Here is an 18588-nt window from a genome sequence, read left to right on the forward strand (position 1 = left end):
ACCTCTAAGTCTCGTTTATAAATAAATTTATAAATTTTTACAGGCTAACAAGTCATCAAAACTGACTAGACGATCACATCTTTTAGGCAGGATGTCATGCAAAGATGTCATGCAAGATTCCTTTCTGTATTGAACATACATCAAGTTATGATGCAGCTGGACACGTTGTCAGTGATTTTACTCAGGTTGCCTCTGGTTTTTGTAATAATTTTCTAGTAATGGATTTGTAATATGGCCAAGAAACGGCTTTGGCTGTTTATTTCCTGAAGAATAATTGAAAAAAAAAAAAAAAAAAAAAAAAACTTTTGTTAATCAATCAGAATTAAGCATTCAACAGCCTAGTTGTAAGAAAATATTTAAAAAATCTCCCTTCTGAAGAGGAGATGTTTTCAGAGAGAAAAAAAGGGAGAAATGGTGAAATGATGACAGTGTTTGAATGGTTACAGTGGTCTCAATCTTACCAGTAGACTAAAGGGTAATACAGATTCAGATATTTTGCTCACTGTAAAGGGTGTGCAATTCCCCTGTATCTTTCATGCAAATTACCATTTGTCCCCAGTAACGTGTAAACGATTAGGGCTTAGTGCAAGCATTAATCGTATTTCCTTCCTTCATGCGGAGAATGCCTTGTTGGGAGTACTTACGTGAAAGCTGTAAGAAAATCGGATGATTTCCACACACTCCATATATATCTTCCTGAAGTCAGGCGTTCAGCTTTACATTTATCTTTGAGAATTTGATGTTTTGTATTGATTTTATTTCTAAATTGGTGTGTTTTGGTATCTCCGAATTTGCATAATACATATCTACCTGACTTTTAATAGATTGTTTCGTTTGATTTTATTCTGATTTGCTCTGAAATGATTTTCACAGGTAGATTAAGTGTTTAATGTTTCTGCAAATCTGCATCCAGGGATAAGCACATAGATCTCACATAGAGCACATAGACTTTATTTGAGCTGTACTTTATCATGGGGGGGCTAGTCATACTACTGGTCATAACCGCTGATTACTGCCTCAGATTTGTTTAAGTTGCAAATAGTTAAATTAATTCTCGAAGGCTAGGTGTACAGTGTAGTACTAGCATAACCTCTGGTTATTGTTTGAGCTTTATTCAAGATGTACGTAGTTATAAAACTATTGGGGGGTGGATAAATAGGACTAGCACAACTTCAAATTATTGTTTTGAATTTTTAAGTTGTTGCATAGTTTACTGTAGGGGCTAAACAATTACTGTTTAAAGCATGGGTGATCGATCTTTGTGCAGCACTGAAACGACAGAACATGCATGAAACCTGCAGCCACCTTCGGATACCTCCCAAAATTACTTTACAGTCCTCAATAACCGCTGCAACAATGCAGGGATTCTCAGGAGCTACACAAAATAAAATTGTACCGCCAGCATTTAAATGTATAACTTAATCAGTACCAGCTAAAAGCCTTAAACTGACAAGTGGCAAAACTCAAGTAAGAGCTTAGAAAAAGTAATATCCTTCCAGTTCTTAGGACACTTCCTATGGTGGTGTTTGTGTGGACTCTGCTCATAAATGTTTAACTAACACGCTGTAATTACACTCGACTCTCAGCATTGATTTACACTGCAAAAGTTAATGTCAGAGAAATCAACACCAGAATCAACACTTTGTAACTCTGAAAATTGTAAGTTTTCTCTACATTACCTAATTGCACAAAACTTTCAATATAAAAAGGATGGTTATGGTTGCAGCTATGTTTGGTCAATGATGATATAACAATGAAAAAAAAATGCCTGTTTTTATATTCCATGTACAACTTGTGGATCAATATTTTTGTGGAATAATAAAATAATTTTTCAATACAGATTTGTGTTGTTAATATTTTTAAAACTAGTAACCCTCTTCAATAAAAAATAAAATCACAAATACAACAGATAATCTGTTTTTTCAATGATAAAATAGGCCATTGTACCCATTAGAGTATATATTTTTTAATTCACTGCCATTTCTTAGACATTTTTAAGCCAATCACATAAAATAGCTCACATATGTACATAAGAATCTTTAGCTCCTTTAAAAAAAAAAAAAAAAATCTTTTCAGATGTCACAACAAAAATGATTGAAATAACAGCTCAAGTTTAAAAAAAATATATACACGAACATATCTTTTAAAATGACCCAGTTATGTACTGGTTTAAACATTGTTGTTGTCATTGTTGTAAATCCTATAAAACTAAAATTTTCATCTATAATGTTTGTTTGTAATATCATCAAGTGGCATTACTATTCTAAATGTTAACTCAAAGCATGCAGAGATTCTGAGGAAGTTTGGGAGGACCGTGTATAAAATATACATTAATACACATAATGACTCAGCTTTGCTACTCTGCCTTTAGACCTGCCCAGTTGTCACAGACTAAACTTTTTCATGTCTCATGAAGAGCCCCTCTTTTCTGTGGATCCTCTGCTGAATTTTGTCAACCCACGGAGCGGTCGTTCTCCATCCAACACCACAGCCGACCCCCATACATCCCCAGACGTCAGCTCATTCACTCTGCTCCCTGTACACCCTGTACAGATATCGAGGCGTACCCTCACTCCCACTGACGAGACAACCACCATCCTCTTCAGTGTCTTCTCCCACCTTCACCCATCCAACAGCCCTTAGAGAAATAGACAGTGTTAGGGTTGTGACAATATCATTTCTTGAAGTTCAGCACGTGCAGCAAGATCAAAGTATTTTTAGACGATATGAGAGCGGAAAAAAGCAGGGATTTTCACAGATGTTACTGTAAAAGGTTGATTACATTCATAACTGGGGTAGATAGAGGCTTGTCACAATCCACGGGAAGTTTTCCTGTACTTGGATGTGGTGAAAATGGTTCACTCTTAACGACAGAAATCAGATTTAATCTCACTCAGATCTTTTCAGCCGATGACTTGATTGATGGAGAAAAATAGTCTACATTGATAAAGTGTAAAATAATTATTCACCCCATTTGTATGTGGGCGCAAAAAATCCAGTTTATATATAACAACGAGAAGTTGAGATGGAGCATGTACTGCAAATTACAGTACAATCTCCAACAGAAACATATAAATATCAAGAACCTGATCATTTATTACCCGCTTTTTATGTTTAGATGTCAACAACATGATACTGAGAAATAGTGTAAGCTTTTAGGAAAATATAACATGTTGCACAATCATCATTTAAAGCCCAATGAATCACATGAATACATCTATCACCTCCCACTGACATGTTTAGTTCCTTTCTAAAACAGGATGTCACCAAGATATGAGGGATGTGAAAGAATTCCACACAAGTCTGCAGACCACTCGTGTGGTTTCATGAGAAAGCAGGCCTGTACACCAAATGTATCTGCTTAACACAGTAAAATAAGAAAAAAAAAATTTAAAAAAGTCCAAAAAAGTTTTGACTTAAAATAATACACATTCTTTACAATATACACATTCTGATAGTCAATACCTGCATTACTGTTCATTATTTTCTTATACCATGTGTTTCAAACCGCAACTCCGTGTTTTTTATGTGAATATATAATATCACATTGTCGAAAATTGTCCTATTATCAATTGTTATTTTAATCAGAACGTGTCTGAGAAATCCCCTAAATATCCCTATAAAAACAACCAATCAGGTTGCTTAATTTCAGCTTCTGCTGTAATGTCATCTGTTGCTAGGAAATCTTTTTTTTTTTAGAAGAGTCTTTATCAGCCCTGAAAGGCTGCTCCATGCTGCCACTTTCTGTCTACAACCGCTTCAAAAAGCTCAAAAGCACCACCTAGTGGATTTCAAACTCATTTTTTAAATTCTCAAGATTCTCAAGAAAATCTACGTAAAAGGTTTCCTGAATATTAATGATATCATGATAGTGTTTATATCCATTGATTATCCAGGAGAGCTTGTTTGATTGCTTAGATTCTCTTGTAATGTTCACGTTTGTTTGCTTGCATGCAAATCTCCATGATGAACGACATCCACAGCAATGAAAGCTTACTGTGTTTAGTTACTGTAATACAGTACTGTATTGCGCTGGTGCCTTCTGCAGAGTGCACTTTAGCTTCCAGTCTCTGCACAAACTTGGACATACCATCATATACCATAGCACATTTATTATTATACCGCAGGTTTAACGTTGAAACATTTTTACTGTTTAGTATATCTATAGATTTTATTTTAGGCAAGTCGTGATGATTTGACAAGGCATCAGCTCACTGTGTGCTTTTGGCGCTTGGTTGTTACTTTTAAAAAACAAGTGTTGCGCTATTCTTCAACAGAAGTTATGACCGACAACACCGCCTTTATACTCCTTTAAACTTTACATTGGAGCTGTGGATATATCATAACCCCGGACACAAGCAATTGTTATCTCATTTACTGGTGTTGAGGGCTTTTGTTTCGTCTGTCATCTTTTTCTTTTGCGGCTCAGGACAGTTTTGCCAAAGTGTGGAAAATCGAATTAGTCCCATATAATGTGTGATCTGCGCGTACTCCTCGCTCAGGCCGGATGAAGAAGAATGGTGGGCCGCCAATTGAACAGCCCTGCTCTATAGGCTATTGAAAACATGTTTGAATATCTACCATTTTAAAGTCAGCGAGAATGAGGACTTGATTAAACATTAAACATTCTATTATACAGAGACTTGTGAAACAGTTTTCCATAACCTTCTGGATTTATTTATTTTTCCAAACCCGGAAATTGCCATTTTAAAATTCCATGACTTTTCCAGGTTTTTCATGACTATACGAACCTTGCTATTATTGAACTGTGTTTGTGTACGGAGGTGTCTTTGGTGTCTACTCATCACCTCACGTCCTGTCCTGTCACGGCTTTGCAAGTCGTCTGTAATTCCTCGTCCTGTTGTGTGATGGCTATGAAAGTCGTTTTTGAATTCTTGTTGTGCCCTGCCACAGCTGTGGAGGCCGAGGAATCCTCATTCTACCTGGACATGGCTATAGAAGCATCTCTAAATCATCCTCCTGCCCTGTTACGGCAATGAAAGCTGTCAATAATTCCCCTGACTGTCCTATCGCAGCCACAGCAGCCACTTATGAGTCCTTGTCTTGTTACAGTGAGCTCTCAACCAGCCCTGAACTGGCCATGGCGACCAATTATAAACCAATGTCCAGTCCCAACCCAGCCAGGGAGGTTGTCTGTGAACTCTCAGCATGGACTGTCAATTCTGTTATAAAAAGATTGTCTGATTGTGTATTTTCTGTCTATTTTATGTCGCTGTAACTGTCCACCCGGTCCACCTTCCCCAGTGTAAACGGATCTGTCTTCCAAGCCAATGAGCTCAATGAGACAATGATTCCTAAAACTGCCTGTACTGTACCCTTTGCTTGGTCCTCGTCTCTGCCTGGATTTCCTGCTCCGTCTGCTATACCCTGATTGGTTCCTGTTCCATCTGCCCCGCTCAGGTGGGGGGTTCTTGTTCCGTCTCCTCCACCCTAGTGAGCTCCTGCTCCATCTGCTCTGCCCTGGGGGGCTCTTGTTCCATCTCCTCCACCTATAGTGAGCTCCTGCTCCATCTGCTCTGTCCTGGTGGTCTCCAGAAGTCCATGATCTTCTGCCCATTTAACGTTGCACGCCACCCTGAACTTAATTTCCCATACTCCTTTGCACAAGATTGGTTTCACCTACATTCAATTAGACGCTCTCATGCTATGTAAACCTTGGACTGCCTCTCATTCAAAGAATGCTAAGTGTTGTTTAGCATTTATCACTGTTTAGCGATAGCTACTCTACGGAGCCAGTTAATTCTCGGTTTGTCTGTGTTCCCGTGTTCTGATCTCTGCCTTGGCTTTTGGATATATCTTTTGTCTTGCCCTTTTCACCTCTGTTTACCCTTGTTTGGATTATAGCTCATTACTGGATTTCCTTCTTGTCAAAAAGAGTTGCAACAACTCCATTTTACAGCAATGGCGGATCATGAATCTGCTTAAAAGTTCTTGAAAGTTAGCGCTTATATTATCAGCGCCATAGATTGCTGTGACAAACGAACTTCATGCATTTTTATTCATCATTGTGTAATCAAGGCTTTTTAAATGTGATTTCTGCTGGTGAGGAGTTATTTAATAGACTTGGGTTTATTGCAAAAGAAGGTGATGGACTTAAAGGAGAATGAAAGTTTCAATATATTATAATAAATCAGAATCATAACCCTGTACCGCATTACTGTATTTTATGTTTAAATGTCTTGCAGTGTAGAAGCACTGTGTTTTAAAGAAAGATTTCAGATGACACAGCACATGTACGGAGACGATGCCAGGCCTTGAGAGGACTTCAGATGAAGCTGACTATGAATAAACATACAAAACTGCAAAATTTTCCTCACATTGTAATCAACTGTATGATCACGTTATGTAACAATTTAAATTGTTGACTGTTTAAATGATTAATTGCATATACTGAAAACATGACGTTTCTTAACTGAATGATTTATATAGCCTAATTTTAAAACATTTCTGCTATATGAACATTACTTTGAAACAGTTACACCTGGTAACAGAACTCTTATTTGTAATGTAGAAAAAAAATATTTTCTGTACAACTGATTTGAATCACTGTATAATAAAAAGTGCTATACAAATAAATGTGAATTAAACAAAACTTGATGAACCATGGAAACCATACATTAACATTCACCCATGCAGATCAACACACTATAGTGGAGACTGTTCAAGGACAGCATGCTTTGTAGTATGTTATAGATAGTATATAATTAAATATATGAGTAAATGGGTAAAAATGGTTTGAGTTGTTTTACATTTAAATCTATTACAATTATATATATATATATATATATATATATATATATATATATATATAGAGAGAGAGAGAGAGAGAGAGAGAGAGAGAGAGAGAGAGAGAGAGAGAGAGAGAGAGAGAGAGAGAGAGAGAGAGAGAGAGAGAGAGAGATTAATAAGTAAGGGTGCACAAGCATCCAAAACATTAAACAATTTTTTTATAATTAATCTGAAAATATCCAAATTATGGAGGAATTTGCAGAAAACATAGATTTTATATTTTTAAGAATTTTTAAAATGTGAAACAGTTAGGTGATAGATAGCATTTGTCTTGACTTTGGTATGCAATTATTAAAAAATGATACATTAAAACATGAAAATCACATCAGTTGTACTTGGGGAGTTGTACTCATGATACAGCAATGTGAATAGCATTTGTCTTGACTTGAAAAATTACATATTAATCAAATAAATAAAGTAGCCGGGAATGGTAGCAACCACACAGACTATAATAGGGGAAATGATGGAGGGAAGATCATTAGTATGTATTAATAATGGACAGGGTTCACGAATTGAAGTAAATAAGGGTAACATGTCATGTTTGGAGCTTACTTTAGTATAAGATAAAAGCATGTGACTAAGATAAGAGCAATACTACTAGAGGAAGTGACCACTTCCTCCCAGTTCTTATAGTTAACACATACGTATGCAATCAAGAAGATTATACAATTAGCAGATGTTTTTTTGAGAAAGATCTTATTATATCATGTTGTATGGAATCAATACATCCAGTCACATTAGAAGGGGATGTAGAGGAAGGATTTTAAATGCAGCAACCTTAAGTATTTCTAAAAAGAACAGCAAGGTTTAGGAAAAAAGTAGTGAAATGAGAAATGTAGAAGAGCTGTAAAAGAAAGAAACAGGACATTTAGTATGTTTAAGCAGTATTTGACTCAAGAAAATGTTTTGGAACACTAGAGGAAAAGGGAAAAAGCTTGCAGAATCTGAAATCGGACTCTTGTGAAGCAGATCAGTTGGTGCTGTGCACGCGTATCGAAACACAGAGGAGCGACTCAGCTGAGCTTGTGTTTGAATGCTTTAGGGAAAAAGCTTGTAGAATAATTACATTTACTAAAAAGAGGAGTTGGAGAGAGCTCTGTTCCACCATAGGCAGTGGAGTTGAGTTAGGGGATGTATGGTAAATGTAATAGAGAAAGAGTGGAGGAAGGAAAACAAATAAAATTACAACTTTGATTGATGGGGAAAAGGTCATAGTATTAGACAAAGAAAAAGCAGGGGTGTTGGGTAAGACATTTATGGAAGTGTACAGAAGTGATCACCTTACAGATGTTCATAAGTAGCTGAAAGACATTACGATCAGAGAGAACAAGGATATAACGATTAAGAGGGACATATCGACATTAGATTTGGACTCAACATAGCTTTAATAGACATAGGCATATACAAAATTAGTTTTTAATAAAATTTGGAAGGAGAGAGTGATGGCAAGTTGTTGGAAAAGTGCAGTTATTCTACCATTTAACAAACCAGGAAAAGATCCAGCAATCCGGCTAATTATAGGCCCATAGCACTGACAGCACACTTGTGCAAATGAATGGAGAGGATAATAGTTGATAGGATATCATACGTACCAGAGCAGAGAGGACTAATAAATAACATACAGAGTAGGTTTAGGAAAGCACTTTCCACAACGGATGCTATCGTACGAGCAAGCAGTGAGGTAGAAAAGGCATTGAAAAGGAAAGAGCTTGTGATAGTAGTTTATTTTCACATAGAGAAGGCATATGATAGTATGTGGAGGGAAGGATTACTTATTAAACTAAGTAGAATGGGTGTTGGCGAGGGAAGATATAATTGGATAATGGATTTTTTAACAAACAGGAGAATTAGGGTGATAAACAACATGTTTTCAAATCTAGGTGAGCACATCAAGTCAGCGTTATATGCAGATAAGGATGAAAGGAAGGGATGTGACATATTGTTAAGGAATATTAGGAAGGCAATAGGGAAGGTGAATGAGGATTTAAGATATCAACAAGTAAATGCTGTAACGATGTTTACGAATACACATAAGTGTAACGTTGAAAATCTAGCATTATATCAGCAGCAAATGGAAAAAGCTAATGAATTTAAGTACTTGGGATTATGGTTTGATAGTAAGTATACATGGAAAACACATATAAAACACTTAGAAACCAAATGCAAAAAAGTTATTAATCTATTAAAAGCTGTGGCTGGATGTGATTGGGGTGAAGATAGATACTCATTAATTGATATTCATAGAACCTGCATAAGGTCGGTGATAGCAGCAAACTTGAAATGCATTACGCATATGCATCACTGCTGTTAAGTCAACTGCCATTAATGCAATACTAATAGAATCAGGTCAGTTACCTCTGAAGTTAAAAAGAGAAAAACCTGCACTAGCTTATTGGGTGAGATTGAAGGGAAGTGGACAGGAGAACCCTGCAAAGCAGATGATGCAGGATTGTTGGGAGTATTCAGAGTTTAATGGGAATGGGTTTGGATGGAATGGGAAAAGGAATAATCAGAATTGTGAGAACTGTGGGATTAAAGATAAATGCAGAACATGTCGTATTTTTGCTGTATATTATATGAGGCGAAAACACAGGTGCTTCAAAATAGGGTTCAGGAGGATGAGCGGGAGTGGAACCAGGATACAAGAACAGAGGGAGACGGAGAGGGGATATAAGGGATACCAGGAAAGCATTTAAATTTCTAAATGATACAGGATTAATAAGTAAGGCATGAGCACTCAAATGATGTTCCTCTCATACAGTAGGTGGCGGCATGCACCTAAAAGTTGCCCGCAGTCGATTTTGATTTTAATTACAACTGTATGATGTAGTTTTCCTCAGAAATGTGACATATAAACTTGCAAATGTGAGTTATAAAGTCCAATTTTGAGCAGAAAAATATATCGACGTGTTCTCAGAATTGCGACTTTATATCTCACAATATAAAATATAACCACAATTGCTACTATCACGTAATTCTGACTTTATCTCACAATTCAGAGAGAGAAAAAAACGACTTTTTTATACAGTAGCGGAAACGGACTTGCGTAGGTCTGCGTACAGACACAATGTCATCAGGTAAAAGGGCCAGATTAATGAGGGGATGTACCTTTAAGAGCGGAGACAGCTCCTGTTCTCCTCCACCCTCCGCTCTCTTCAGCGACGCTTCACAACATCGCTTCAACCAAATAACGAGACGCGAATGAACGCGCGAACCGTTTTGCAGGTAAGACGCGATACGATATTTTATAGAGGGACGTGTATGTGCGGGCTTTTAATTGTTAGGTTCGTGGGTGATGAAAAGCGGAGAGGGGGGCAGTTTCTCACCTGTCTTCGTGACGGTGCTTATATGCATTGGTGGTGAAAAAGAGGATGAAAACAGCAGCTGTTAGAGCTTTAAATATATCAGCTCCAGCTGGTTTTGTATACGCGCTATTTGATATAAATTATACACATTATCGCTGTGGTCTCAAATGCATGTTGGGTTAAATTATTCATGCTGCGTTTCACGGAGAAAGGAGTCGCGTCAACATTTCGCTTGGATTTCATACCATTTTTTTTACCTATTAAGTTATAGATTAACAGAACAGAGTTGAGATGAATGATAATAAATGACGCCATTCAGGAGAAGCAGCGGATGTGATGTGAGCAGGAAAAACCATCTGCCATCTGCAGCATCCTCTGTGTGTAACCACAGCTCCAAAACTGTGCTTTATTTTTATAATGTATATGATTTATGTGCCAGGTGAGGTCTATTTGATACATAGATGAAAGCATATATATATATATATATATATATATATATATATATATATATATATATATATATATATATATAGAATATATATATATATATATATATATATATATATATATATATATATATATATATATATATATATATTAGACACACACACACAATACACACAATTATGATGCTATTTTTGACAATTTAAGATCTAAAAATAGTCACCAATGTAACACATAGAGCCCAAACATATAATATCAGTTATGGTTTAAAGCATTAGCCCAAAATCTTTGTCTGCTAGGGTGTCTGTCCTGTTGTCATTTATTATGTAGTGTAGTGATGGCCCTGTGTGTAAATAATATCAAAATTGCATATTGAGTAATTGACAGGTCTTAGTATTATATCACTGTTTTCCATGTGGTCCCAAACTTGAACCCTGAACTTTCTTTTGTTGATCTACAACCGCTTGAAATGAACAGATTTACATTTTCATGCACACGTTAACATCGTTCAACACCGAGACGGACAACACAGACACATATGTGATAGCTGCAGGTCATTACAGATGGTCTAAACCTAGATAGAATAGATTATATCAAATATTTAAGTTAAATAATAGGTATATTTAACGTTTCAGTATATTTCAATATGTATTTAAGTACATATTTTATACACAGATTTAGATTTTCAGGATGTCACAGATTTAGTTTTATTTTCTGTTTATTTTCAGGTTTGTGGAGCCTGTTTGACTCAGAAAACTATGGACCAGGTGTGACCTTGTATCATCTCTTTCATCGACCCCCTGTTTTCTATCAAGATGGCGTCATGTGTTTCCGGCTGCTCTCCGGTGGTGAGGTTCTGTCAGAAACTGAACAGGCTGAAGACGCTGGAGGAGGACGTGATGGCGACGTCACTCAAGCGCTGTCTGTCCACAGTGGACCTCGCGCTGCTCGGTGTTGGAGGAATGGTGGGCTCGGGCCTGTATGTTCTCACAGGAACTGTTGCTAAAGACACCGCAGGGCCCGCTGTAGTAGTGTCTTTCCTCATAGCCGGAGTAGCGTCACTCATGGCAGCGCTGTGCTATGCTGAGTTTGGTGCCCGTGTACCAAAGACAGGCTCTGCCTACATGTTTACATACGTCTCTGTTGGGGAGATCTGGGCGTTCCTCATTGGCTGGAATGTGATCTTGGAGTATATGATTGGCGGGGCAGCAGTAGCTCGTGCGTGGAGTGGATATCTGGACTCTATTTTCAATCACCGCATCCAGAACTTCACCGAGAGTCATGTGATGCGTTGGGATGTGCCCTTCATTGCTCATTACCCAGACCTCCTAGCGGCTGCTATTCTCCTAGTAGCTTCCTTCTTCATTTCATTTGGCGTTCGCGTCTCCTCTTGGCTCAACCACATCTTCTCAGCCATCAGTATGGCAGTCATTGCCTTTATCTTGGTTTTTGGCTTCGTACTGGCCGATCCAGTTAACTGGAGCGCTCGGGAGGGAGGCTTTGCCCCCTTCGGACTTTCAGGCGTCCTGGCGGGAACTGCGACGTGCTTCTATGCCTTCGTCGGCTTTGACGTGATAGCGGCTTCCAGCGAGGAGGCCAGCAATCCTCAGAGGGCTGTTCCTGCAGCGACTGCCATCTCCCTGGGCCTGGCAGCCACGGCGTATGTGCTGGTGTCCACAGTTCTCACGCTGATGGTTCCGTGGCATACGCTCGACCCTAACTCAGCTCTCTCAGATGCCTTCTTCAGACGAGGATATAGCTGGGCCGGGTTCATCGTGGCTGTAGGATCAATCTGCGGTGAGTATGAGCGTGTGGTTGATTTATAGCTTTATTATTGGCGTTGACGTTTACAGAGCAAGGCGGTCGATGGTTGATTGGAAAGTAATAAATCCATTAACACGGCAGCAAACGATCTACCTAAAGTCATTTATTTTCCGTAATATTTACTGAAAGCGCCTTAAAAATGGTAGAGGAAGAGGATATTTTACACATTTTTTGGGTATGCTTTTAAAAAATGTACTTGATAAATGTTTCCATTGAGGTTTGCCTCTGTCACCTTGCATATTTAAAAAAAGCTATTTTTTTAAAATGGGCATAATTTCTTGACAATTGGATTCACATTTAGGTGTTTTCGTCGAGCATTTTTCATGCAGTAGAAACGTGTTATTTCAAAATGATTTAATTTTGGTTAATTTTATTTTAATTTCACATAAATTATTTTAGTCTATTTGTTTATCAGAGAATCCTGCTAAAAATGCATCGCCATGTCCTCAAGAGTATTAATCAGCGCAACTCTTATCAGCATTCATAATTAAAGTGTGTTTTATTGATCTGCAATTCAGAATATTAGAATCGTTTCCGATGGATCGTGTGGCAACATGTGGTCACAATGCCATCGGAAAAAAATCTCTCTGAACTTTTTAGTGGTTTCTATATCTTTAACAGCATGTTGATATAAATGATGTTGTCGATTATAAAATTGAAGACTATGAATGGATTATGGTCTATATTGTTTCCTGTGTTGGCTAATTAAAACTGTCTAATCTCTTTCATCTAGCCATGAACACTGTGTTGCTCAGCAACCTCTTCTCTCTCCCGCGGATCGTGTATGCTATGGCTGAGGATGGCCTTTTCTTCTCTGTCTTTTCCCGTGTCAACCCTGTAACCAAAGTCCCGGTGATCGCCATTCTCGTTTTCGGCAGCCTTATGGCAATCCTTGCCCTCATCTTTGATCTGGAAGCACTGGTTCAGTTCCTCTCTATTGGCACTCTGCTTGCTTACACGTTTGTAGCGGCCAGTGTCATAGTGCTCCGCTTCCAGCCGGATAAAAGCAGCGGGAGCTCAGGAGGAGGTGGACTCAAGACAGACGCTTTCATCCACACCTTCGATAAACCAGCCTGGACAGCAAGTGGACCCGTCCACGGTGACGAACGAGACCCAGACCTTTGCGCAGGACGGTGGAGAGATGAAGGAGTATGAGTCCTTCTCAGATAAACTTCAGCTGGTGGAGCGGCAGAAGACTGTGAAGGAGAGACGGGCTCCTGGCGTGCTGAAGGCTGGCTGGGAGCCGTATCTGGGCAGGATACTGGGGGACTGCGAGCCAGGCGAGGTGGTGGCGTTCTCTGTGCTCGCTCTGATGGTCAGTGGAGTCTCTCTTTGTGCTGTGCTGGTGTTCGGGATCAACCAGCTGAATCTGCCTGTGTGGAGCTTCACCCTGCTGCTGGTCATCTTCAGTCTGGTCTTCCTGCTCAGTCTGGCTCTCATCTGGGTCCATGAACAGCAGCCCAGTCAGAAGACTTTTCAGGTGAGATTTTTAGACGTCAACTCCATAGCTATCGTACTGTGTATAAGGGAGTGAGCACGATTTATTTTTTTCCCTTAAGCATTGTTAAGTCTTAAATTCTGTGCACCATAAAATACTATTATTGCCTATTATTGATAATGCCAGTTGTGTACGATTTGTTATTTTGAGTCAGAGATGAAATTAGCTGAATCGGTTAAAAATATATTATTTTAAATATTTGATAAGCTTAATAAGCTTCCAGTGAGCTTTTTATAAGAATATTTGAAAAAAGTTATGTTTATGTTATATTGCTTTTATGATCTAACCAGTTCATTGAAATAAAACGTTTCAAGTAAAAAAACAACAACAGATTCACAGTAACGATTCAGACGTCCGATCAATAATATGTGTTTTATTATTCAGGTTCCTCTGGTGCCATTTATTCCTGGCTTCAGCATTCTTCTAAATGTATTTCTCATGCTGAAGTTAAGTCCTCTCACCTGGATCCGTTTCACCATATGGGTCGCAGCAGGTACCAGTTCATCACTCTCTTCACCTATATTACATCACAATATTGTGAAATACATGAATCTGTAAACACCACTATACAAGTGGTCACAGCAAAGGAGATTATAGTTTATATAGTTTATAACATATAGTTTATAAACCGATCAACTCATTACAGAGCAACATAATCTCTTTAAAGACAACTCTTAAAGAGACAGCTCATCAAAGCTCATCATTTACTCATGCTCATTTTGTTCCAAACCATAAAAATAAAACCAATGAACGATATCGTCTATTTATTCTAAGCACATGCTCGCCTGCCGCTTTAAATTCTCAAGCTTGTGATAGCAAGATAGATTCTGATTGGCTATCAGTGTTAACATGATTCATGAGCTGGGGAAAACTGTTCTGGAAGTGATTCCAACCGTATCATTTTTGCGTTGTGTAGGTTAGTCTGAGCCCTGACAGATCAGATCAGATCAATTCAATTCAATTAAAGTTTATTTATGTAGGTCTTTTTATGATACAAATCATTGCAAAGCATCTTTACAGGAAAGTTTAAGCAATATGTTTATGTATTGTAGAAGCTTAATATATTTAACTCATGGCAAAATGTGGTAATTCTCTATGTTTTCTGATGGTTTGCATCCTCTGAGGGGTTGGCATCATCTTTTCTCAGGTGTTCAGTCATGATCGTTTAAGGGTTGGATCCATCCTGAAGCTTGTAAAATTCCAAGTTGGAAATTTGCCTATAGATTGAAGGTTTAGATTTGTTCTGCGGGTTTTTTAGACAAACTTAATAGCCTCTGCATGGTCAAGCTCTTGAGGAGAGTCCAGCTTTGGTCTGTAGTGACTGAGCATTAATTGGCTAGCACGGGAAAAGAAGATCAGTCCAAACATGATTATCTTCAGCTCCTGTCAGCACTGCTGCAAACCATTTAAACGGTTAAACCAGCCTGCTCACATGATTAAATCTGTCCTGCTGCTCTGTCACAGGTCTTCTGGTGTATTTCGGGTATGGTATATGGCACAGTAAGGAGGGTTTGCGGGAGCAGCAGGGGCAGGACGTGGCGGCGCGTTACGTGGTCCTTCCCAGCGGCAGCCTGGTGGAGACCGTCCAGAACGTCCAGCCTGAAGGACACACACTCAGCGCGCACACACCGCCCCACGACAACCCACCTGTCAGCAGATGATCTGATCACGCTGAGGTGTGTTTACAGTACACCTGCATGCCTGCCTGTTCTACTTGCTTTTCTTCCTCTTCAGTTTACTGACAACATGTCAGGATAAACCGTTAATCAAAAAAGATGGTTTGAAGAAATATTCCAGGTACAGTAATATTTGTGGCATAATGTTGGTTACCACAAAAAAAGGGTAAATGGGGTGATTTTGGAGCATTTTCTTGTTTGTTTTTTTTGTCACCATAATGATTAAATACAATTTTAATATATATAATATAATTTTAATATAAAAATTTTTGTGGTAATCATTACTATGCCACAAATGCTGCTAATTAGTCTTATCTTGTACTGACCCCAGCATACTTTTTTGTATTGAAGCGACTAGTATTAACTTCCTTGTTCACCATCCTAATCAACAACGGGCCGTTTCTTTCTCTTTCTTTCTTACATAATATATCTACACTGTTTAGCTACTTTTAGCAGCCATGCTGACTTGAATGTAAATTATATATGAGAGTCAGCAAAGTGCACCATAACGCCGCGGCCCAACTGTATCCAGCATCTCCATTGTCTTTTATGGTGTTTACATAGAGCCGAATGGATCCCCACTGCTGCTCTGTGAAAGCTGAAACCTTTAAGAGAAGCTGCTGTTTATCATTCAAACACTGATGTAAGTTGCCGCTTGAGCATATTCTAAAGGAAACATTATTCGTGTAGTCTAAACACCGAAACGCTCAGATATGATTTTTCTACAATGCAAGAGATTGTGGCTGTGATTTGGAGATATTTTTATTGTTTCTGCATGAATGCTGACAATCACTGGTGGTTAGACAGTACACATGAGGTCTTAGCGAATGCTGTTAAGAGAGATCATGCGGTTCTACTCAAATCTTGTCTCCTTTTCCCATCACGGCCCACACACACACTTCGATTGTCATAATTTAACACAAGTCAGAAAATCACGTGAATGTACCTAAACATTACTATACGCACACACACATTATTTTTGCAGTCTGGGTCACAAACACACAGCCTAAGCACACACTAACTGGCTCAACATGTTTGGTTTTCTATCACTTCTCTGCACCTCTTTATTCATTATTTATTTTTATTTTAGAATACAGCATATTTATTTATTTTTCCGTACATACTTTAACCAAAATCACGTTTTAATAATAATTATTCGTGATGTTAAAAAGAATCCGTTTTTTTTCTTTGTACGATAAGCTTAGCATGAACCGCCTAACTGGGTAATCATGTTTCATCTGTGTCCGCTGACACACCTCACCGGCCTTACCTTTGCAAACACACTAACCCTGGTGTTCACTAATCCTTCTTCTCACATCTCATGTGACTTTCACACACACCGAACTGCCCTTATTATCACAAACACTGACAGAGCTGGAGCATTTACTTGGAACCGTTACCTTTAAAACTAGCTGTTTATTTTTAGCTGCCGGGTCAGTGACATTTATTTTGTTTTGCTTGGTTTGGTTTTTTTGTCCAGAACTATTATTTATTTAAAAATGCATTTATAATGGCTTTAATATACCATGGTATTTTATTTCTAAAAAAACGGTAGCGTGAAGAAATGAAAAAAAATATTATGACAACTGTCCCCATATCAGAAAGAGAGGGGAAAGCCTTATTAAAAAATGTAATTATTAAATAATAACTAATATTTTATTGTTTTAAAGCATTCCTCCTCTTTTTCGAACACTTTTAATTGTCATTGGCCCAGCTCCATGTGTAAAAATTGAGTTTTAGAATTTGCAATGACCCGTATAATTAACTCATTTTAATTTTATAGAATAATACAATTATAATCACATTCTTCAGAATTTCTGGCACCCTTGATCACCACCGTGCCCTTCTGAGTGCTTCAGTTTGTGTTGCTCTCAGTGAACCGTCCCTGTTAGCAGTAAGTATAAATCTGCCTTGGAAGGGAACATGTAAGTCAATGAATAATAGTCATCTGTACACCAATAGAATATTCTCAAAAGCACAGAACAAATCCTTTTCAGCACAAGCACAGCAGAAGAGTGCGGTTTATATGCAGTGGATGCTGGATATTATGCAGAAGCAAAGATGAGATTTTTCCCCTCACAGGCCCCTGTAATCTCCCCCTCCCCTCCCTCACAGATTGACCCAGATTATCTCTGTGCATCTGGAGATTATGACTGCCGCTCAGATAGCGCTGCACGCATTCACAAACGCTTCTTTCTGTCTTTATCTAAACCTGTAGAAAGCCAGCAAAGCATAAAACTCGTTTACTTGAATCCAAATATGATTTAAACGCAAAGATGAGTACATTTCCACAAACGATTAGCACTCTCTTTTTGTATATACAGTAAATGCAAAACTAAACGCTCCCTCAAACGCCGATTAGAATGAAAGACAACGTTGCCCTTCATTGAGTGCACTGGTGTTCAGACCCCTTCGATGGAGGTTTATTCTCTCAGCCTGTTTCCTACTTTCATTAGCAGCCGTCTCAAATTTGTATCCAAGCCTGTCTGCCAGTCCAGCCTGCCGTCTAATCCACTTCACGTCTTACTGGCAGCCATGCTTAGTTGTGCGACGCATACGTGAAGACTAGTAAACGAAGGCACAAGATCCAGTTATGATGTACTTGCTCGATTTGTTTTTGTAAATACAGCACATGTAACCAATGGCCTTAATGATGCAGATACTGAAGCATTCCCAAAGTTTTACATACAGCTACTGTAGACTACAGTCTTATTTGTAATTTTTGTGGTATTTAATAGTGTCATTCAATCAAAGAAGAAAATGATTCTAAAGCTGGGATCTGGTTTTAAAGGACTTTTATTATTTTTTTGGCCTGTCCTCTTTCTACAGCTTCTGTACGTCAGGTTGTTTTAGCCTATGCCCTGCTCACTTGCACTGTCATCTCTTTCCGAAAGCACCACTTGTTAAGAAATTTCCTCTTTGTTGTGTCACTGAACATATTATCTCTGTTTTGTGTCTTTGTATGATTCTGTTATGAGATTGTATCACGTGATGAATAAAGGTTTTGAAGCATCATATGGCTCATTTATGT

At 38.3% G+C, this 18588-nt stretch overlaps 1 protein-coding gene across 1 annotated transcript; it reads left to right on the forward strand.

Moving 5' to 3' along the window:
* Positions 1-9908: 9908 nt before the first annotated feature.
* On the forward strand, positions 9909-18572 carry LOC122351071 (cationic amino acid transporter 4-like). Its single transcript, XM_043247925.1, is given in 6 exon segments — positions 9909-10035; positions 11288-12356; positions 13117-13430; positions 13432-13863; positions 14266-14374; positions 15346-18572. Coding segments are annotated over 5 exon segments (2034 nt in total). The 5' UTR covers positions 9909-10035; positions 11288-11374; the 3' UTR covers positions 15543-18572.
* Positions 18573-18588: the final 16 nt, after the last annotated feature.

Source organism: Puntigrus tetrazona, chromosome 8 (genome assembly GCF_018831695.1).
Source record: "Puntigrus tetrazona isolate hp1 chromosome 8, ASM1883169v1, whole genome shotgun sequence".
NCBI classification, from domain to species: domain Eukaryota; kingdom Metazoa; phylum Chordata; class Actinopteri; order Cypriniformes; family Cyprinidae; genus Puntigrus; species Puntigrus tetrazona.